General features: G+C 39.7%; 1 protein-coding gene, 1 non-coding gene and 1 pseudogene across 2 annotated transcripts in view; all 3 read left to right on the top strand.

Annotated features, from left to right (window-relative positions):
• Nucleotides 1-19,705, top strand: part of CERS5 (ceramide synthase 5) — a 31,567-nt gene that overhangs the window by 10,173 nt on the left and 1,689 nt on the right. The window contains exons 2-9 of the mRNA XM_008583083.1: nt 10,020-10,122; nt 10,707-10,837; nt 11,532-11,589; nt 13,392-13,442; nt 14,444-14,536; nt 16,303-16,431; nt 16,536-16,642; nt 17,468-17,624. Of these exons, the coding sequence (XP_008581305.1) occupies nt 10,020-10,122; nt 10,707-10,837; nt 11,532-11,589; nt 13,392-13,442; nt 14,444-14,536; nt 16,303-16,431; nt 16,536-16,642; nt 17,468-17,624 (829 nt within the window). The remainder of the gene's footprint in view (nt 1-10,019; nt 10,123-10,706; nt 10,838-11,531; nt 11,590-13,391; nt 13,443-14,443; nt 14,537-16,302; nt 16,432-16,535; nt 16,643-17,467; nt 17,625-19,705) is intronic.
• LOC103598996 lies at nt 1,628-2,590 on the top strand (annotated as a pseudogene).
• On the top strand, nt 19,550-19,622 carry TRNAI-GAU. The gene has a single exon. It is a non-coding gene; the product is annotated as a tRNA-Ile (tRNA).

The raw sequence follows: 19,705 nt of genomic DNA, 5'->3' as shown, positions 1-19,705 counted from the left end.
GGAGCCGGTCTGTATGTGGGATCCGAACCCTCGGACGGGAGCGCCAGCCGCGCTTCCCAAGCGGCGCACTATTCAGTGCGCCACCGGGCCGGCCCCACAAGTAGTAGTTTCTTAAAAGTTGGTTGCAATGTGGGATTTGAAACCATATCAATGAGCTTTTCATTCTCTTATGTTAAAATCCATCAGTCTATATTACATTTTGAATGGATATCACATATCAGTCATTTGGAAAATATTGGTTCACTGAGTTCTACAGATCTCCCACATGTCAGTACATTTAATTGCACAGTACTTAAAAATCATATTAGTTCATCTTATTGTAACCAATCTCATTAGAAAAGTCTTGAAGTATTGGGAAGTTGTTAAGCTCAAAGGTGGATATTAGTTTTCTGAAGTTCTGATTTTCACTTGAAAGCTTGAATTTTATCATTGGCAACAATGCTTTTCTTGAAGTGACAGGCTTACTTCATTTAATTTTGAGAAAACATTTGCTAAATACCCAGATCTGAATAACGTTAGTCTGTCTGTCATTCTTTCAGGTAAAAATGACGTTCTGTGAAAAAGGGACTTGGTTTAGCTCACAACTCAAACAGTTGCACAAATGCTTTTCCTTAAACACAACCATATACTTTAGTATGTGACATAAGTGCTTTAAAGGTATTCTTCCATTTTATCACAGAAATGTACTCAAGGATTGAGATTTAATAAAATTAATAATTTATACTGTTTCATTAAGGACATTTTTTAGTAAAACTGTCATTTTTTTTTAAACTGAGAGAACATAGCTGCTCATTACAGTAACTACTAGTACAGTTTGGAGCCACTGCCTTGATTTGGGCTAAGGTACCGTTAAGTTTTACCTATCGTTGGGGCTGGCCAGTTAGTTCAGTTGCTTGGAGCCCAGTGTTATCACATCAAGGTCAAGGGTAAGGATCACCTTACCAGCCAGCTACCAAAAAAAAGTTTTACTACCGTTGCTTTGCACCATCATTGCATATATCAACACGGTGAAAAAGGCAGATAATGTCTTAATATTGTTGTGAAAATGGTTTTGAGTTTATAGACCCCCTGTGAGTATGCAGACCATACTTTTGAGACTGTCCATTATAATTAAGTGAGATCACCCAAGGTGTATGTGTAGAATAAAATAAAAAAAATTTATAGATAACCCCGAAGAAACATGTTTTAGGAAAAGGCAGATGAAAAATAAACCCAAAAGGAGATAGAGGGTTGATTGACAGCCATATTGATAATATCAATAGTTAGCATTTAATAAGTGTTTACTTAGTCCTAGGCACTGTTCTAAGTGCTAAACGTTGATCCCTTATGGTAGCTTTATGAGGTAGGTTGGTACTATTGTTAACCTCATTTTACAGATGAGGAAACCGAAGCACAGAAAAAGTAACTTGACTAAGGGGACTCAACTAGCAGTGCATACCAGGCAGTCTAGTTCTACTGGTAGAGACGAAGGGAGAGAAAATTAGGAAGAGATTGGCAGTAAGGAAGAGAAGAGAGCATTTCAAGAGGAAAGGTGGCAGATCCTGGGCCCAAGGATAAGCACACAACAGACATTATCTCCTTCTCAGGACTGTTACACAGCGCTCTTCAAAGCCCTCTCCTGTGCACAATGGCAACTCTTAAGGAAAAACTCATTGCAGCATTTGCAGAAGAGGTCCCAAACGAATAAGATCACTGTAGGGGGTGTTGGACAAGTTGGTATGGCATGTGCTATCAGCATTCTGGGAAAGTCTCTGGCTGATGAACTTGTGGATGTTTTGGAAGATAAGCTCAAAGGAGAAATGATGGATCTGCAACATAGGAACTTATTTCTTCAGACATCTAAAATTATGGCAGATAAAGATTACTCTGTAACTGCCAGATCTAAGATTGTGGTGGTAACTGTGGGAGTCCATCAGCAAGATGGGGAGAATCATCTCAAGCTGGTGCAGAGAAATGTTAATGTCTTCAAATTCATTATTCCTCAGATTGTCAAGTACAGTCCTGATTACGTCATAATTGTGGTTTCCAACCCAGTGGACATCTTTACATATGTTACTTGGAAACTAAGTGGATTACCCAAGCACTGAGTGTTTGGAAGTGGGTGTAATCTGGATTCTGCTAGGTTTCTCTATCTTACGGCTGAAAAACTTGGCTGCATCCATTCCAGCAGCTGCTATCAATGGATTTTGGGAGAACATGGCTACTCAAGTATGGGTATGTGGAGTGCAGTGAACGTGGCAGGTGTTTCTCTCCAGGAACTGAATCCAGAAATGGGAACGGACAATGATAGTGAGAATTGGAAGAAGTACATAAGATGGTAGTAGAAAGTGCCTATGAAGTCATCAAACTAAAAGGATACACCAATGGGACCGTTGGATTAATTGTGGCTGATCTCATTGAATCCATGTTGAAAAATCTATCCAGGATTCATCCAGTTTCAACAATGGTGAAGGGGATGTATGGCATTGAGAATGAAGTCTTCCCGAGCCTTCCGTGTGTCCTCAATGCTCAGGGATTAACCAGTGTTATCAACCAGAAGCAGAAGGATGATGAGGTTGCTCAGCTCAAGAAAAGTGGAGATGCCCTGTAGGACATCCAGAAGGACCTAAAAGACCTGTAACTACTGAATTCTAGGCTGGTAAAAATTTAAAATTACAATGTGATTAACCGTGAGCCTTTAGTTTTCATCCATGTACATAGATCACAGTTTGCTTTTAACTTCACTAATATGTGAATTTGGGCTCACAGAATTAAAGCCTGTGCTTGGCTTAATGCTTGCAAAATAAGCCCTTAAACAGGTAAAATTAACTATTGTAATGTGGGAGGAAAAAAAAGAGGAAAGGCATGGTCAATAATGTAAAACGCTGCTGAGAAGTCAAGTAAGATAAAGGACTGAAAAGCATCCATTTGATTTCACAATCATTGACGACACTGACACTGGCAAGAATAGCTTCCGTGTAGTGTAGGGACAGCAGCCAGATGAGACAGGAAGGAGAGTTGAATGAGTGGGAGTTGAAAGATAAGTCATGAAGAGGGAACTTTTTCACAAACTCTAGTTGTAAGGCGGGAGAAAGCCAGAGGGTGCTAGGGACAGAGAGCTCTTTTAAAATGGGTAAAACTTGAGCATGTTTTAGGGTCTGATGAGAAGAAATAAGTCAAGAATAAAGCTGAGGGTAAGAAAAAAGGAGGCATAAATAGAATGAAATTATTATCAGGAAGAGAATGGGTCTAAAGCATAGTGATACTAGTTTTAGATGTAATTAGATTGAGTGGTTCTGATGCAGGAAGTTGAGGTCATTCCCTTCACTTAGCCAAAATTCTTGAGGGTCTTGGCTATTTCCACTTCTTTCCTCCTCTTCCTCTTTCACTGCTATAACTCACTGCTGTTTTTGAATCTCCATTTTACTGGAATTTCTTTGGTGGAGGTTACAACAGATCTCCAAATTGCCAAATCTAGTGGATACTGAAATCCTTGTCTTACTTGGTTTCTGCCTTATTCGATACAACCCCACCTCTGGCCTTCCTGTCCCCTAAATTCACTTTTTATGCTAGTGTTTCCAGGGTTCTGACCTCAGTTCTCTTTTTGGTTTATATTCCTCTCTTATGCAATCACATCCACCTCCACAAGTTTAGGTACCGCTTATATTCTTATTCGTGTGTGTGTGTGTGTGTGTGTGTGTGTGTGTGTGTGTGTGTGTGTGTCTCTTACCCAAGCTCCCATGGATACTTAAAATTCAACATGCATAATGCTCAACTCAATCTATCACTCCCAAACTTGCTTTTCTTATATTATTCTGTATTTGGTCGAAGCAGCATAATCAACCTGGCTTCCCAAACCAGAAATATGGAGCACATGACTCTTCCTTTCTTTTACCTCCCATATCCAGTCAATTACCAAGTCCTATCAGTTTTACTTCCTCAGCATCTCTTGCATCTATCCTTTCTTTTCCTTTTTTTTTTTTTTTTTTTTTAAAGATGACCAGTAAGGGGATCTTAACCCTTGATTTCGTGTTGTTAGCACCACGCTCTCCAAGTGAGCTAACTGGCCATCCCTGTGTAGGGATCCGAACTCGCGGCCTTGCTGTTATCAGCAAGACACTCTCCCAAGTGAGACACGGGCCGGCCCTTTTCCATTTTTATAGTCTTAGTTCAGTGCTTTTTCACATATAGCATGGATTTTTACAATAGCCTTTTAGCTGGTTACCCTCCTTTATTATACAGATCCAATCATCTCCACCACTACCACCCCCCACCACCTACCCCCAGCCTGAAGCCTTTCACTGGGCTGTCCATCAACTGTAGGATAAGTGCAAGCTTCTTAGCATAACATATAAGGCACCTATGATCTGGCCTCTAACTACCTCTCTAGTTTTTTCTCCTGTTACTGTCCCCACCCCACCCCCACACACCTACCTTGTACATTGCACAGTTCTCTAAGCAGACCTCATTTCTTATCTATCTGCCTTAGTACATGCTGTTCCCTTTGCCTGAACATCCTTTCTTCCTTTTTCCTTCTTCCACCCTATAGAAACTACTTAAATTTTGAATGTAACTAGTTTATTAAGAATACAGTTGAAGGGGAAAGGACTTTGTCAATTTGTTTCCTGTGGGGCTCCACATTTGCCTCTTGAGGGTGCTCTCAGGAGGATTTTCTTTCTTTTTTTTTTTTTTTTTTTTTTTTTCTTTATGAGGGCTCGTCTGGGATTTGAACCAAGAAGAGAGTATTTTCAAATGCTGCTTTTATACCTAAGGACTAAATTGTCTAAGCAGACTTTATTTGGCCCTGAGAATCTTTATTTAAATATGTCAGCTATCTTTTCCCCTTATCCCTGCATGTGTGTGTGTGTGTGTGTGTGTGTGTGTGTGTGTGTGTGAAGGGAAGCATTTGGGTTCTGATAATTTAGTTACTAAATATTCAGTACTCTTCACCATAATGATACACCATAAGTTTGTGTAAGACTGTTTTTTTTTTTTTTTATTGTAACAAAGTTGATTGTACATGTCTGTGGGGGACAGAGTTGAACATCCATACTCGTGCAATATGTGATGCTCACATCAGAATAAAATTATATTCAATAATATATACTATCATTGCTATTTGTGGCCCTTTACCCATTCTTCCCTCCTCTGTCCCTTCCCACTTCTAGTAACCTCAGTTGTCCTTTTGAAAGTTCAGTGTATTATTGTGAATGTTGTATCTTTATTTATGTTTATTATTTTAGCTCCCACTTACGAGTGAGAGCATATAGAATTTCTCTTTCTGTGCCTGGTTTATTTCACTTAATATGATTTTCTCTAAGTTCATCCATGTTGCTGTGAATGGCAATATTTCATTCTTTTTTTATAGCTGAGTAATATTCCATCGTGTATATATACCATATCTTCCTTATCCAGTCATCTGATGATGGACATTTAGGTTGGTTCCAACTCTTGGTTAGTAAGACCATTTTTTGCCAGAGGAACTGCTGATTTAGAGCCAGCCCAAGACTGTTCTTTTTTAATTGTGTTTTTCCTTTCTTCATCTTGTTCCCTGTTTCAGTTTATTTGGTATCTATTCTTTTTATATGTCTGCTTTGGCACTTCATACTTTTCCTGAAATTGATCTAAGCCAGTGCTTCTCAACCTGATCATATTGCTGCACACACAGAAAATATTTACATTGTACAGTGGGGTATGTGAAGCTAGAGGCTACAGATTAAGGGTTTCTGGCTACCCCAGGCCCCATGGAGCACCCTGAGAGCTAGGAGATCAATATCTCAGCATAGGTATAGCCCATTTGTGTTATTCGCCATCATACACCAGTTGAGAAGCTTGATCTAGACTTTCAATTTATTTGAGTATAGTTCATATCCATCAGTGATGCTGCAATGAATCACAAAGGTAGAATTGTTAGTATAGCTTTGAAAAAGCAAAGCAGAGGGTTCAGATCCCTGTACTTGCCAGCTGCCAAAAAAAAGCAAAGCAGTAGGTGATTTCATCTTAATTAACCCATGCTTAAGTCAGCACTGTCATGTACCTGGAGAGCAGGAAAAGGGCAGGCTTAACGTGATCTCTACAAAGCAGGACAGATATATTACCATCAGGTTGGGTCACTAGTCTCATGTGCCTAGAGTTGCAGGTGGAAAGGAGTAACTTACTTTCGTTGACCATTAAATGCCTACCTATTTAGACCTGCCAACCAAGGGAAGTCTTTTCTGACAAATTATTTTAAAACTTGGGAAGAACATTGATCCCGGAGAGGACAGAAAATCAGAAAATAAGGTTGATTTCTCAGTGTCATCCTGCACAGCAGTTCTCAAATTGTGATCTCAGGACTCTTGTACAGTCTAAAAAATTATCAAGGATCCCAAAGAGTTTTTCTTTATGTGGATAATATCTATGAGTGGGTTACTGTTTTAGAAATTAAGATGAAAAAAATTTATATATATTTATTACTTTAAAAATAGCAATGAACTAATTACGTGGTAATATAACTAACATTTTATGAAAAATAACTATTTTCCAAACACAAAAAAATGTGAGACAAGTAGCATTTTACATTTTTGTAAATCTCTTTAATATCTGGTAGCTTTATTCTCATGTCAGCTTCTGCATTCAGTACGTTGTGATATGTAACCTGTGGAAAATTCCACCATACACTTGAGAGAATGCAGGAGAGAAAAGAATTCTTCTGAAATTATAGAATTATTATGAAGATAGGTTTGGGTTCTTTTTGGCTGCTGGTCAGTACAGGATCCAGTCTCTTGACCTTGGTGTTATTAACACTGCACTCCAGCCAACTGAGCTAACTGGCCAGCCCTGAAGATAGTTTCGACCTTGCAGACCTCCTGAAAGGGTCTCCAGGACCTCCATGGGTCTCTGGGACCTCCAGGGGTCTCCAGACCACACTTTGAAAATTGCTGATCTAGCAGAAAGGATGAATGCCAAGCTCTGTCTGGAGTTTGACCAGCCTGATACCAATTTTATAGGTTATACCAAAGGCCAGCCTTTTGCATGATGTAGAATGAATACTTTCTCAAAAGTTATGAATTTAAATAATTTCACTTTCTTCATTAAGATAATTCATTAAATGTATAACTAAATACATATACTTAATTTTTTAATAATAAACTAGAAGAACTTTTCCAATCACATATTCTTGGAAAATATCACCATAAAACTTCAATCTATAGCACAAAACAGATGCTCAATAAGTATTTGTTTAATAAATGTTCTTAGGGTCCATACAACCAGAACTGACTGAACGGATGTCAGTAGCTTTATGTTTTTCACTGAACACTGTGAACTAATGAGGAAGTGACCTAATGACAACTCTAGTATATTAAGTCTGCTCCAAGGTCCAGATAATTTTTTTTTTTTCCTTTTTTTATCTTTTTTACTGACCGGTAACGGGATCGCAACCCTCGGTGTCGCGCCCGTACCAGGGACTGGCAATGGGATCGCAACCCTCGGTGTTGCGCCCGCACCGCGCTCAGCCAGTGAGCGGGAACCGGTCTCCACATGGGATCCGAACCCTTGGCAGGAGCGCTGCCACACTCCCAAGCAGCGCACTCTCCAGTGCGCCACCGGACCAGCCCTCCAGATAATTTTTTTTTAAATTTATCTGGCTTCACCCAGGTGGTCAAGGTACAGACCTGTCCCTGTCATATGAAAGAGGATTTCTTCTCAGCTGGAGGTACCAGGGAGTACCCACACTGAAATATCCGTTTCTGATGAAAATAATAGTAACTGCTGTGCGCGCGTGCACGTGTGTGTGTCCAGGACTGGGATCTGAACCCTTGACCTTGGTGTTACCAGCTTCATGCTTTCCCAAGAGAGCAACCAGCCAGCCTAGTAGCTACCTTTTAATGAACGTTTACTAAGTGTCAGGTAGTGGACTAGGCATGCATCATGTCATTTCATCTTTAAAGTAGCCCATATTATTATTGCCATTCTGTAAGTGTGTAACTTACACAAGGTCTCTCAGGTAAAATCTGTGTTACTCCAGGTCCTGAGCCTTATTTTTTATTTTTTTATTTTTTTGGCAGCTGGCCGGTTAGCTCAATTGGTTAGAGCACGGTGTTGTAACACCAAAGTCAAGGGTTTGGAACCCAGTACTGTCCATCCACCAAAACAAAACAAAGAACAAAATTCCTGTTCTTGTGGGACTTAAGTGAAGGAGACAGGCAATAAATAGGTCCTGAGCTTTAATCACCTGACTGCCTGTGGATTGAGGAAGAGGCCTGGGCTTGGGGGGAATAATAGGAATTACAAAGGCTGTTTTCTGCTTTTGGATCTTCATACAATTATGTAGATGGTAGGAGCTGGAGGAGACAAAGATGAATCAGTGCTTTTTAATCTCTGATATGGCACCAACTCAACAACAAAGAATGACTGCCTTAGTTACTCTTTTGAATGCTGATTAATCCTGAATCCAAACTGAGCTCCTATAGAGCAAGAGTGTGTTTTGCTAGACCTATTTATTACTTGTCAGTTACTGAGCAGCTACTGAGCACAGAACCTTGGTAAATACAAAAGCGGTTTATAATCTGTGTTCACAAGGAGTTTAAACATGAGTCGGGGGTTAAAATAGTATTACACAGAATAATATACCAGTAAATGCTGATTAAGGTGTCTACTAGCATTGGTTCCTACCTGACACTTTTGGAATTTTTTTACCACCTATGTAAAAGAGAAGGGGTTAGAGATGTGGCTCATTTTGAGCTCTGAATGTTTCCCTATGGCTCAGGAACTTTGGTGATAAGGGTAAAAGAAGTTTTCATAGAGGAGGAGGATAAACAAAATTTCTTAATCTTTCCCTCCCTTAGAGATAATAAATTCTGGATTCAGCTGCAGATCAAGGAAAAGGTCAAGGGCATACATCTTGTACCTCCCGGTCAAATTTTCATTGTGAAACTCCCTAAGAAGTTAAGAAGGCTAAAACTGGTTTTGATTTATCCTGAGAGTGGCTATATAGAGCTTTTCCTAGAATGGATGTTCACAAAAATTTCTTTGTGGAGAATAGTGAGATCTTTTTGAAGAACCAAGGAATAGTTCCTCAATTTTCAAAGATCCAAAAGTTAGAAATTAATTAAAATCAGTGATAGCATTGTAGAGTCTTAGATATAGGGAAAAAAAATCTTAGAAATCAGCTCATATAACCCCTTCCTTTAAATGATGAAACTGAGACCCAAGATATTAAGGGACTTAACCAAGTTTACATGATTTATTAGTGGTAGATCTGGGGCTAGAATTTCTTTATCTTTCCTCACTTCCTGATTTCTTTCTTCACAACTTCTGAAAGTTCTGAATATTTCCATAATCCTTCGGTTAGGCAGGAAAGAGACATGATCCAGGATATCTGTATTTAGGAAGAACTCAGTCTCGGTTCTACTTTCCCCTCCACTCAAGATCTTCTTGGCCTTTTGATGTAAGGAGAATTACCATTTATTAAGTACTTCCCTTTTGCCAGGGTCTTTCCTATACATTATCTCATTGAATACTTATAAGAGTCTTGTGAAGTCGATCACAGCTTCTCACATTTTAATGGGCATATGAATCATCTGGGGATCTTGTTAAAAGTACAGATTCTGATTTTGCAGGTCTTAGATGGGGCTCGCAATTCAACATTTCTAAAAAGCATCCAGGAAATGCCAGCTATTGGTCTGTGGACCATATATTTGTAGCAAGGATGTTGATATTATCTTCATATTACAGACAAAAAAACTGAGGCTCACGGGATTAAATACTTGTCCAAGTTCATACAGGTGGTAAATGGTAGAATAGTTATTTGATCTAGGTCTGTCTGATTCTAAATCTCAAGGTGTGGTAAGAGAAGCCAGGGAAAAATGGAAAGAGCTTATGTTTCAACATTTCTTAAACAGGTCACTTCTCAAGTGAGTCCAATGGCAGAGTCCAGGACCAGATCAAAAAGTTCTGGCTCCTAGCCCAGTGTTTCCTATTAGTCTACTAACGAGGATCTTTCCTTCATGCTTAGCAAACAATATTTAGAATTGGCATTTGGGTTTTCTCCATTACAGGTTTATTGCCAAACCCTGTGCACTCCATGTTGGCATCGAGGACAGTGGTCCTTTTCAGGTCCAACCCAATGCCATCCTTGAAAAGCTGTTTATATCTATTAAGGTAAGTGGGCAAAGAAACAAAGAGGAAAATTCACTGCTCCTTAGGGCAGGGGTAGATAGAGAGCTCATCTCACTAAGTGTAAGGATGGGATGGGATGATTGTCACATTTGGGTAGTCCATATAAGGAGAACTTTATTCCCTCAGGGAAAAAATACCTTTGGGCCAGGGTCCCTACATAAGTCAAGTTCACACGTCTTTGAGTTTTAAGCCCAGCAGCCTCTTTTTCCCCAGACACACCATATCTTGTTTTTGTTTTTCCTTGCTCCAGCTTCTGCCATTGTCTAGTTGCATAATCAAGGTGGGGACAGAAGTGATAGTCTTGGCAGTTTAGGTTTTTAATATCCTTTTTTACTCAGCTTGGACTAGAGGGAGAAGACCAAACAAAGGTGTGTATAGGTGAGCAATAAATGTCCCTGATGTATGAGATAGGATTTCTTACTAAAAATGACTTTTGCATGAACTTGGAAAGGTAAACATCACTTGAGCCGCTGTGGTTATCACTCCTTTGCCAACAGCTAGTCAAAGGGATTTAATGAGGGGTTTGAAAAGAAAGTGGTATTCTTATTCTGGTTATATATCTACAGTATCCTGATGAGAAAAGGCTGGAGGGCCTGTCAAAGCAACTGGACTGGGATGTCCGAAAAATCCAATGCTGGTTTCGCCATCGGAGGAATCAGGACAAGCCCCCAACGCTCACTAAATTCTGTGAAAGCATGTAGGTGTGCAGAAGGAAGTGGGAAATCAGGAGGAGGGTGGGGATACATTTAGACTGAGGTTTTCTTTTTTGGAAATCGCTTCTGTTGTTAGGAAACAGTCAATGGATATGAAGGGCTAACTCAATCTATCACAGGTAGGGAAGAAGAGAGCCGGAAGTCTGGTCACCCTTAGTTTCTTGGATTTGTTTGCCACTAAGCTAGATGTGGGTCCATTTTTTTCCCCTTTCCTCAATAGATTGGGAGTGAATTCCTATAACTGCACTTATCTAGGTAGATATGCACACCCTTGTCCACATTAATAGAGATAGTACCAGCTCTAAATTAACATATTCATAGGAAGCATCCCTCTTCTGGGAAATATTATACTTGCTTCCACTGGGTTATTACTAATTGTCCTCTAGAAACAGAGCACTGTATTAGTAATTGTCATGCAAAGAAAAACATTAGGCATTATCATTGGGGAGTCTAATATGGAAGAAAAGTTGATAGTATATACTTGTGGAAATCTATTTTAAACAGAGGCTGGCAGATGACTCTTTAGCTTTTTAGGTAATAATATCTGTCCCTATTCTGGGAACTTATCCTGTTTCTTACCAGTAGCTATCTTATCCCCAAATCTACTATTTTGACTTCTCTAGCCTCAGACGTTCTTTTGAGTGGATATCTGTTTAACACTACTCTTTGCACACCCAGGTGGAGATTCACTTTTTATTTATGTATATTCTGCTACGGAATTAGATTTCTCTGGTCGGTGAGTCTGAACTTTCTCTCATCCTCTGATTGGGTTGTCATGCCTAGATCTCTAGAGATAAAATTAAATACCTTTAGGTCTTTATATTTCCCTAAGTTTTTCTCCTCTGTGGTGCCCATAGCCCAGGTTTATATGCTAATAGATTGTCTTCATTCTGAGGCCTGACTTTAGTAATTTCATGACTCTGCTATTTCTCCCCTAATTAATGCTAATAATAATACTATTAAATCAGCATAGTAATTAATGGTTTACAAAACACTTGACAAAAATTCTGTTCTAAGGAGGATAACTAGAATCAATAACCCTTTAAAGTAGGTGAGACAGGCATTATTCCCCTTTTTCAGTTAATTGTCAGAGTCAAAGAAGAATTTTGGACTTTTTGATTTCTGGTTCCATGTTTTTTTCCCTGTACTACACTGTTCTTCTCTAAATGATATAATTGTGTCTTCAAAATAGACTAAGCAAAAACTGGTAGAACTAAAATAAGGGAATGGACAAGTATACAGTCGTAGTTGGAAATTTTAATCAATAATTGACTAAAACACTAGACCGAAAAAATCACTAAGGATGTAAAGGATATGAACAACAGAATCAACCAATTTGACCATATTGACATTTATAGAATAGTATATAACAACTGCCGAAGAATACATATAATTTTCAAGTACACATGGAACATCATCTAAGACTGTGTGCTAGGCCATAAGTCTCAATAAATTTCAAAATATTGAAATCTTACAGAATATGTTCTCTGATCATAACAGAATTAAATTAGAAATCAATAATAATAAGATATATAGAAAATATTTGGAAGTTAAAAAAATTGTTCTAAATAACTTGTGGATCAAATAAGAAATCACAAGAGAAATTAGAAGATATTTCAAATTGAATGATGCTGAAAATACAGCATATCAGAATTTGTGGGATTCACCTAACGCATACTTAGAGGAAAACTTATAGCTTTAAATGCTTATATTAGAAAAGAAGGGTTTAAAGTCAGTGATCTAAGTTTTCACTTTAGGATCATCTAGAAGAGAAGAGCAAAATAGGGTAAAGGAAGGAAATAAAAAATAAGCAGAAATTAGTGAAATAGGCATTAGACAAAAAGTGGATAAAATCAATAAAGCCAAAAGTTGGTTCTTTGAAAGGTTCAACTAAAATTGATGAGCTTGAGGGAAAAAAAGAAAATATGAGTTATCAGTTAGTGGGGTAGGGTTATCAGCACCGCACTCTCCCGAGTGAGCCACGGGCCAGCCCATAGTGGGGTAGGGTTATCACTATAAATTCTATAGACATTGAAAGGATAATAAGACAATATTATCGACAATTTAATGGTGATAAATTCAACAGCATAGATGAAATGGACAGACTCCTTAAAGGACATAATGTTAACCCTATTAGAAACGAGTACTCTTCGATTTTTGAACCTGGCATGGAGATCTCTCTCTTGGTTATCAAATGAAATCATTGTCTTCCAGCCCTCCTTGTTTCTTCCTATATGCCAGGTGATATTTCCTAAAACTATTCTAGAGCTCACTGCTCTCATTTACCTCAAAGCATAGTTTTTCTATTTATTTATTTTTAGCAGCTGGCCAGTAGTTTCTCTGTTTATTACATTTTCTTGTTGTAGATGAAAAATTTAACCATTTATCGATCTTTTAGGGATCCCTAAAATCTGTCAAGGGTGATTTCTTTCCTGTCTCTCTTTTGCCCCCAGCCTAGAGAAAAGGGGATATATGGGGTAGATCTTGAAGCCAGTTGAGAGTCCTGAAGGGTGACTTGGATTATCTGTTTTCTTTTAGTCACCTTGGTTCTGGGACACCCGACAGTGCTGGCATAGCTATCCATATCAGGTAGGATCTGAGCTGTTTCAAGATGGGGGTCTTGTATGTATATAAGGTGGGGTGGGTGAGAGTACATTGCCAGTCCCAGGACAGATGACACATTTCCTTGGTATTCTTTTTTTTTTTTTTTTTTTAAAGATGACCGGTAAGGGGATCTTAACCCTTGACTTGGTGTTGTCAGCACCACGCTCAGCCAGTGAGCGAACCGGCCATCCCTATGTGGGATCCGAACCCGGGGCCTTGGTGTTATCAGCACCGCACTCTCCCGAGTGAGCCACGGGCCGGCCCTCCTTGGTATTCTTACTCTTTTTTTTTTTGGTGGTTGGTCAGTATGGGGATCTGAATGTTGACCTTGGTGTTATAACACCACACTATAACCAGCTGAGCTAACCAGCCAGCCGTTCGTTCCTTGGTATTCTTGAGGGATTAGGGGCTGAGTCTCTTTGAGTTAGTTATATATTCAGTGTATCTATTTCTGGGGCCTCCGTAGCAGTGAAATCCAGTGAGCTTTTCTTCCAGGTTCCCCATTACATTTACCCTAATGGGGCTGGAAAGAAAAGCAATTTTCTGGCACTTAATGAGGTGCTTTCTGGTTCAGGTTCCTTTTTGTATCAAGGGAAACTTGGAATCCCCTTAAGAGCGTCTTGGTTCTAATCTGTGCTAAAGGGATGGAAGACGAGAGGGCCTGTGTGTATTTAATCTTGTGAAAAGCACTAATTACCCAGAATTCTACACACATTGATTTGATTATGGTATAGGTATAGTATGTGTTAACCTTATCTTTTCTCTAAAAAATGAGAGTTGAAGGCATGTATGTCGAGGGGCAGAGGGAAGAGGTTTAAGTCTCCACACCAATTTAAAGTCTGCTAGCGATTACAGATCTTGGAAGATAATGGGGAGGAAAGATATCTAATAACTTGGACTATTGGTCCTCCAAGAAAGAACAAGTTACAGAGATGGAATGTACCTTTGACTAGGTGGTATTCTAACTACTTCTTTCTCTCTTCCAGCCTCTCTCAAGTGGGCTTTATTACTATTATATCATGGAATTGGCCTTCTATTGGTCTCTTATGTTTTCTCAGTTTACAGACATTAAAAGAAAGGTAAGGCTTCCTCATCTTCCTAACTTACTGCATCCTCCTTTCTAGCAGCTATCATAACTGCCATTTTGAGCCCTTTCCAGGCTGGTACTGCAAAAGAAAGAGAAAGTAGGTTTGGTGGGACTATTAGTTCTTTGTAATGTTCCCAGAAATGAGATGTGACTAATGATGAAGTATATTTAAGACATTCAGGGCCAGCCCGGTGGCGCACTGGAGAGTGCGCCGCTTGGGAGCGCGGCAGCGCTCTCGCCGAGGGTTTGGATCCCATGTGGAGACCAGTTCCCGCTCACTGGCTGAGCGTGGTGCGGGCGCAACACCAAGGGTTGCGATCCTGTTACCGGTCAGTAAAAAAAGACAAAAAGGAAAAAAAAAAAAAAAAGACATTCAGGGCAGCCCAGGATGGGAACAGTTAGCCAGCTAAGAAGCATACTCTTTTCCTTCTTATTCTCCAAGGTTCTTACATGTCTAAAGTTCAAGAAAACTAGTCAAAACTTGAGGATATCAAGGCCTGATTCAGAAAAAGACCTAATTACAGAAAAGCTGTGTCTGGCTTTTGCATGGTATCAAGGACCTTTGTTCTCTCTTTCTTTTTTCTTTTTTTTCTCTTTCCTTTTTGGTTACCCCACTTACTCAAAAGACTGTCAACTGGAGGGGGTTTTAGATGATTTAGTTTATTCTTTTCCTGTGGGTTGACTGCCCGTATAGTGATAGAATTGGAAATGACTTAAGTTTTATATAACCAGACAGAAAAGGAAGAATCTTCATCTTTTCATTGGCATCCACTTGACATAATGTGGTCAGCAGTGCTAACCCTAATCTGTCACTAACTCATGATTATCTTTGGTGAGGAAAACCAAGGTTGACATTTATGGAAATGGATTGAAACTAATCTGGATTGTTACAGTGTTGTTTCCCACAGAAACTTGATACTCAGTTCTGATGCCTTTCACTCTCCTATGGTCAGAAGGCACAGGTCTTATTAAAATTTTATTTTAATATGTGACATATTTTAAAAGTTTGAAATACATACATAAGTTTTAAAACATAATAGACTATATACTTATGAATACATCACCACAACTCAAGAACTAGAACATCACTAATACCATTTTATCTATGTGAAGAACACAGAATTTCATCCTTATTTCTCTTAACCCAAATTCACCCTCCTCCACATTCTGTCCCTCACTGAGCTGGCAAGTGTTGAATAGATGTGTCAGGTATTTGGAGATTTCTCCAGGTCCAACCTTGGCATTTGAATCAAAGAGGAAATTAGAGCCTTCAATCTGAAAGCAGGCAGTGCTTGCAGTAAGACGGTTTAGCTAATATGCATTTCTCTGAAACTTTTTGGGAGAGTTTAGCTTTGCCATAAACTTCTCCTTTCTGTTCGGTCCCTTTGGTTGAAATTTCTTTCAAGAAAGCATAATGAGTCGTAGAATCTCAGGGAAATCTAAGGCTTGTATGTCCCACTGCCACATGGTAAATTATTTCCAAGTATCAGCTCAGCATCCATGCACTACATATTCTGCAATTACCAAAGAAAGTTGCTCTATTCTGTACTTCGAGCTATGTTAACATAGACTAGAGGTCAGTTACTAAGGTAGAGTCTGTTGGGTTAAATGCTAGACAGCTCCTAAGGGAAAGTCTAAGCAGAATAGAACCTATAAGGGTTGGGGTAAGATCCTCAGAAAATAATGCAGGACATTGGATTGGCTAGCATTTCCACGGTCTTGCCTTTACCTGACTCATCTATTTCCATTTTTTTCTAGGACTTCCTGATCATGTTTGTGCATCACTTGGCTACCATTGGGCTTATCACCTTCTCCTACATCAACAACATGGTTCGGGTGGGAACTCTGGTCATGTGTCTACATGATGCCTCAGACTTCTTGCTGGAGGTGAGAACCCATCACCTCTTTCCTCATCATTCCTCTTTTTCTCTCCTTTTCTATGTGAGAACTGACTTTTTCCCCAAATAAAATTCTTATCTTCCTTTCTTCAGGCAGCCAAGCTGGCCAATTATGCCAAGTATCAGCGGCTCTGTGACACTCTTTTTGTGATCTTCAGTGCTGTTTTTGTGGTCACCCGGCTAGGAATCTATCCATTCTGGTGAGTACTAGGGCTGTGTAGCTGTGGTAGGTAGATATGTAGCTAATGATACTTTTTTGTCAATTCAGTTTTTCTACTTTATCCTATTCTGTTTTTACTGTAAAATACCAACAACCCTATTTCCCTGCTTTTTCCTTAGCCTAAGATGATCCTTTATGGATTCTCATAGAACCTCAGCTGCCTTACACAATATTTCTAGCAAAGTGTGATCCAGACTCAGTGTCCAACTCAGTTGGCTTCTGGCTTTCCTGACTGTCTCTGAGAAACAGTCCCCATTTTGTGCCTAAGTAATTCCTTTGCCTGCTTTTGCACTGCTAACAAAATTCTCAGGCTCTTCTTGCTTGTATTCATGCTCTATACCCTCTTCCCTACCCTGACCAACACACACCACTCCCCTTTCACTTTTACACTCACTACTTTATGGTACAAAGTCAGTGACCTTATGGGTTGGAGATTTTGCTTAGTCTGAGGGAATCAGCTACCTACTGTCCTATGTGTTCCTGAGGATCTGAGTTATTCCTAAGATTATAGTCCTACTGCTTTCCCAATTTTGTGAAATTCTGCGTATTTGAAGTGATTAACAATGTGACTTACTCCATCAGTTCCTAAGATTTATATCTCTTTCCCTCTCCCTAAAGATAGAAAACTCCATAGGCTCCTCCCTTTCTTAATACTTTTCTCACTGTGGATGAATGTCCCTGGAACGTCAACTGATATAAGGTATGGGGAGGAAACACACAGGGCTCTGCATCCCAGGGAACTCAGCTTTATCCCTCTCTGCCCAGCTCTGACTCTAGAATCTGACTGTTGGCCTCCCTCTTTTAGGATTCTGAACACGACCCTCTTTGAAAGTTGGGAGATGATCGGGCCCTATCCTTCCTGGTGGCTCTTCAATGGCCTTCTCCTGATCCTACAGGTTCTACATGTCATCTGGTCCTACCTAATTGCACGAATTGCTTTCAAAGCCTTGATCCGGGGAAAGGTGAGCATAAAAGATGTCTTCTTTCTTTGGGCTGTGTGGGAAGATGGACTCAAGAGACCTTCTCTTTCCTTCTAGCCTGGTGAGTCCTATCTACACAGGTAGGCCAAGCAAAAGCTTAGGGCTTCAGAGTTTTTGCCTTTTCTACAAGTATGAGTGTTTAGCCTTTTAAGATGTGACTTAGAGGTAAGAGCAAGGATCTACCTTCTTCCTGTCCCTTAAGAATAGCTTTTGTGGGCTGGCCCAGTGGCGCACTGGAGAGTGTGCCGCTTGGGAGCGTGGTGGCGCTCCCGCCGAGGGTTCGGATCCCATGTGGAGACCGGTTCCCGCTCACTGGCTGAGCATGGTGCGGGCGCAACACCGAGGGTTGCGATCCCGTTACCGGTCAGTAAAAAAGACAAAAAGGAAAAAAAAAAAAGAATAGCTTTTGTTGGTTAGAATGTGGTGTTATAATATCAAGGTTAAGGGTTAAGATCCCCATACTGGCCACCTACCAAAAAAAAAAAGGGGAATGTCTTTTGTTAAAGAATGAGTAGGGTTAAGAGTTTTAGAGATGGCCTCAACCATTTCCTACCCCTTACCTGCCTCCTTCAGTGGATTTCATATTTTTGTTTTTAGTGTGGGAGGCTTTTTTCAAAGGAAATCATGTGCAGAACTCCAAGATATAAACTGTTTAAAAGTAGATTGTTAGGTTGCCTAGGAGTGGTATAGTAGCTCACAAGCCACGCCAAAATGACCATGCTCTGATATTCAAGATTCAGTTTATATAAGGAACTAAGTACCCGCCTCGCCCCACTGTTCTTATGAGGCAAGGGTCCTAAGTGAATGAGTATTTAGTGTTTTCAATATCCATCTTATGACAATAGCCCAAAAACACAAAGAAAGGTACCATTTAATGATAAAACTCATAACTGAATTTTGCAAGTTCTGAACCAGTCAGACTGTGATTGGCCCAAGAGCTAGGGATTTCAGCCTTTATTAATACAAAATCCCAGGTGGGAAGGGCTCTGCTAGAGAGGAGGTACTGACTGTAGGACGCACAAGGAATGTAACCTAGGTATTTATGCTCTCTTATGTCATTGTTCCTTATGGCTACAATTGATTTCAGAACTTGCTGAATGTGCCTATCTTGCTGTAGTTACTGGACATCTCTGTTCTCCTCTGCTTTTCTTTCCTGACCAGGTGACCTATCCAAGAAGGATTAGACCCAGACTCTGTACTCTTCATTCTTTTCTCACCTCCTTCCTTTTTTCTATGCCTGGCGGGAGCTGGACAGTTTCATCTCTTGCATGTAAGTCTATCTGTGCTTCTAGTATTCAGTGAAGCATGTCTGTGTGAATGTATTTCTCTTCCTTCCTGCTTTCCTTTCTGTTCCCCTATGCTTGTCTCAGAGCATGCCCTCTCTTCTGACTTTGTGCGGCCGTTGTTGAGTGGAGCTGAAGTTGCTACATTCTTTTCTTAAATTGAAGCAAAAGTTGAATCTATTCTCTTTTTTAGTTTTTTTCTTTTTGAGCTTCCCTTTACCTCAAATCTAAAGACACCCTGCCATTTGGTGGAAATTTGCTAAAGATCAGGTAATCAATTAGTCATCTGGGTTCAGAGGTTGACGGCTATAATAAACTATAGAATTACAGAGCTAATCCAAAGAAAATACCCACGTCCTTGGCAACAGCAATTGTATATTTGTTCCTTTCTACTCCTTTCTCTCCTTTCCTTTTTTTTTTTTTTTTTTTTTTTTTTTTTGGCAACACATATTTATTATCTTTAAGTTCTGGAGGTCAGAAGTCTGACACAGGTCTCACTGGGTTTCTCTTCTTTATGGTCCATGGTACAGAATTTGAAATGCTTTACTTGATATGCTGGATAGTTTAGATTGGAAGATACTGCTGTAATCCAAACTCTTCATTTGAAAACACAAAACAGGGGCTGGCCAGTTAGTTCACTTGGTTAGAATGTGGTGCTGATAACACCAAGGTCCAGGTTCAATCCCTGTACTGGCCAGCTGCCCCCCCCCCCGTTACATAACACTGTAAATGTACTTAATGTCACTGAATTGTACACTTATGAATGGTTAAATGGTAACT

This window comes from Galeopterus variegatus, unplaced genomic scaffold, assembly GCF_000696425.1.
Source record: "Galeopterus variegatus unplaced genomic scaffold, G_variegatus-3.0.2 Scaffold95, whole genome shotgun sequence".
Classification (NCBI taxonomy): Eukaryota; Metazoa; Chordata; class Mammalia; order Dermoptera; family Cynocephalidae; genus Galeopterus; species Galeopterus variegatus.
This window is presented reverse-complemented; position numbering and strand designations above follow the sequence as displayed.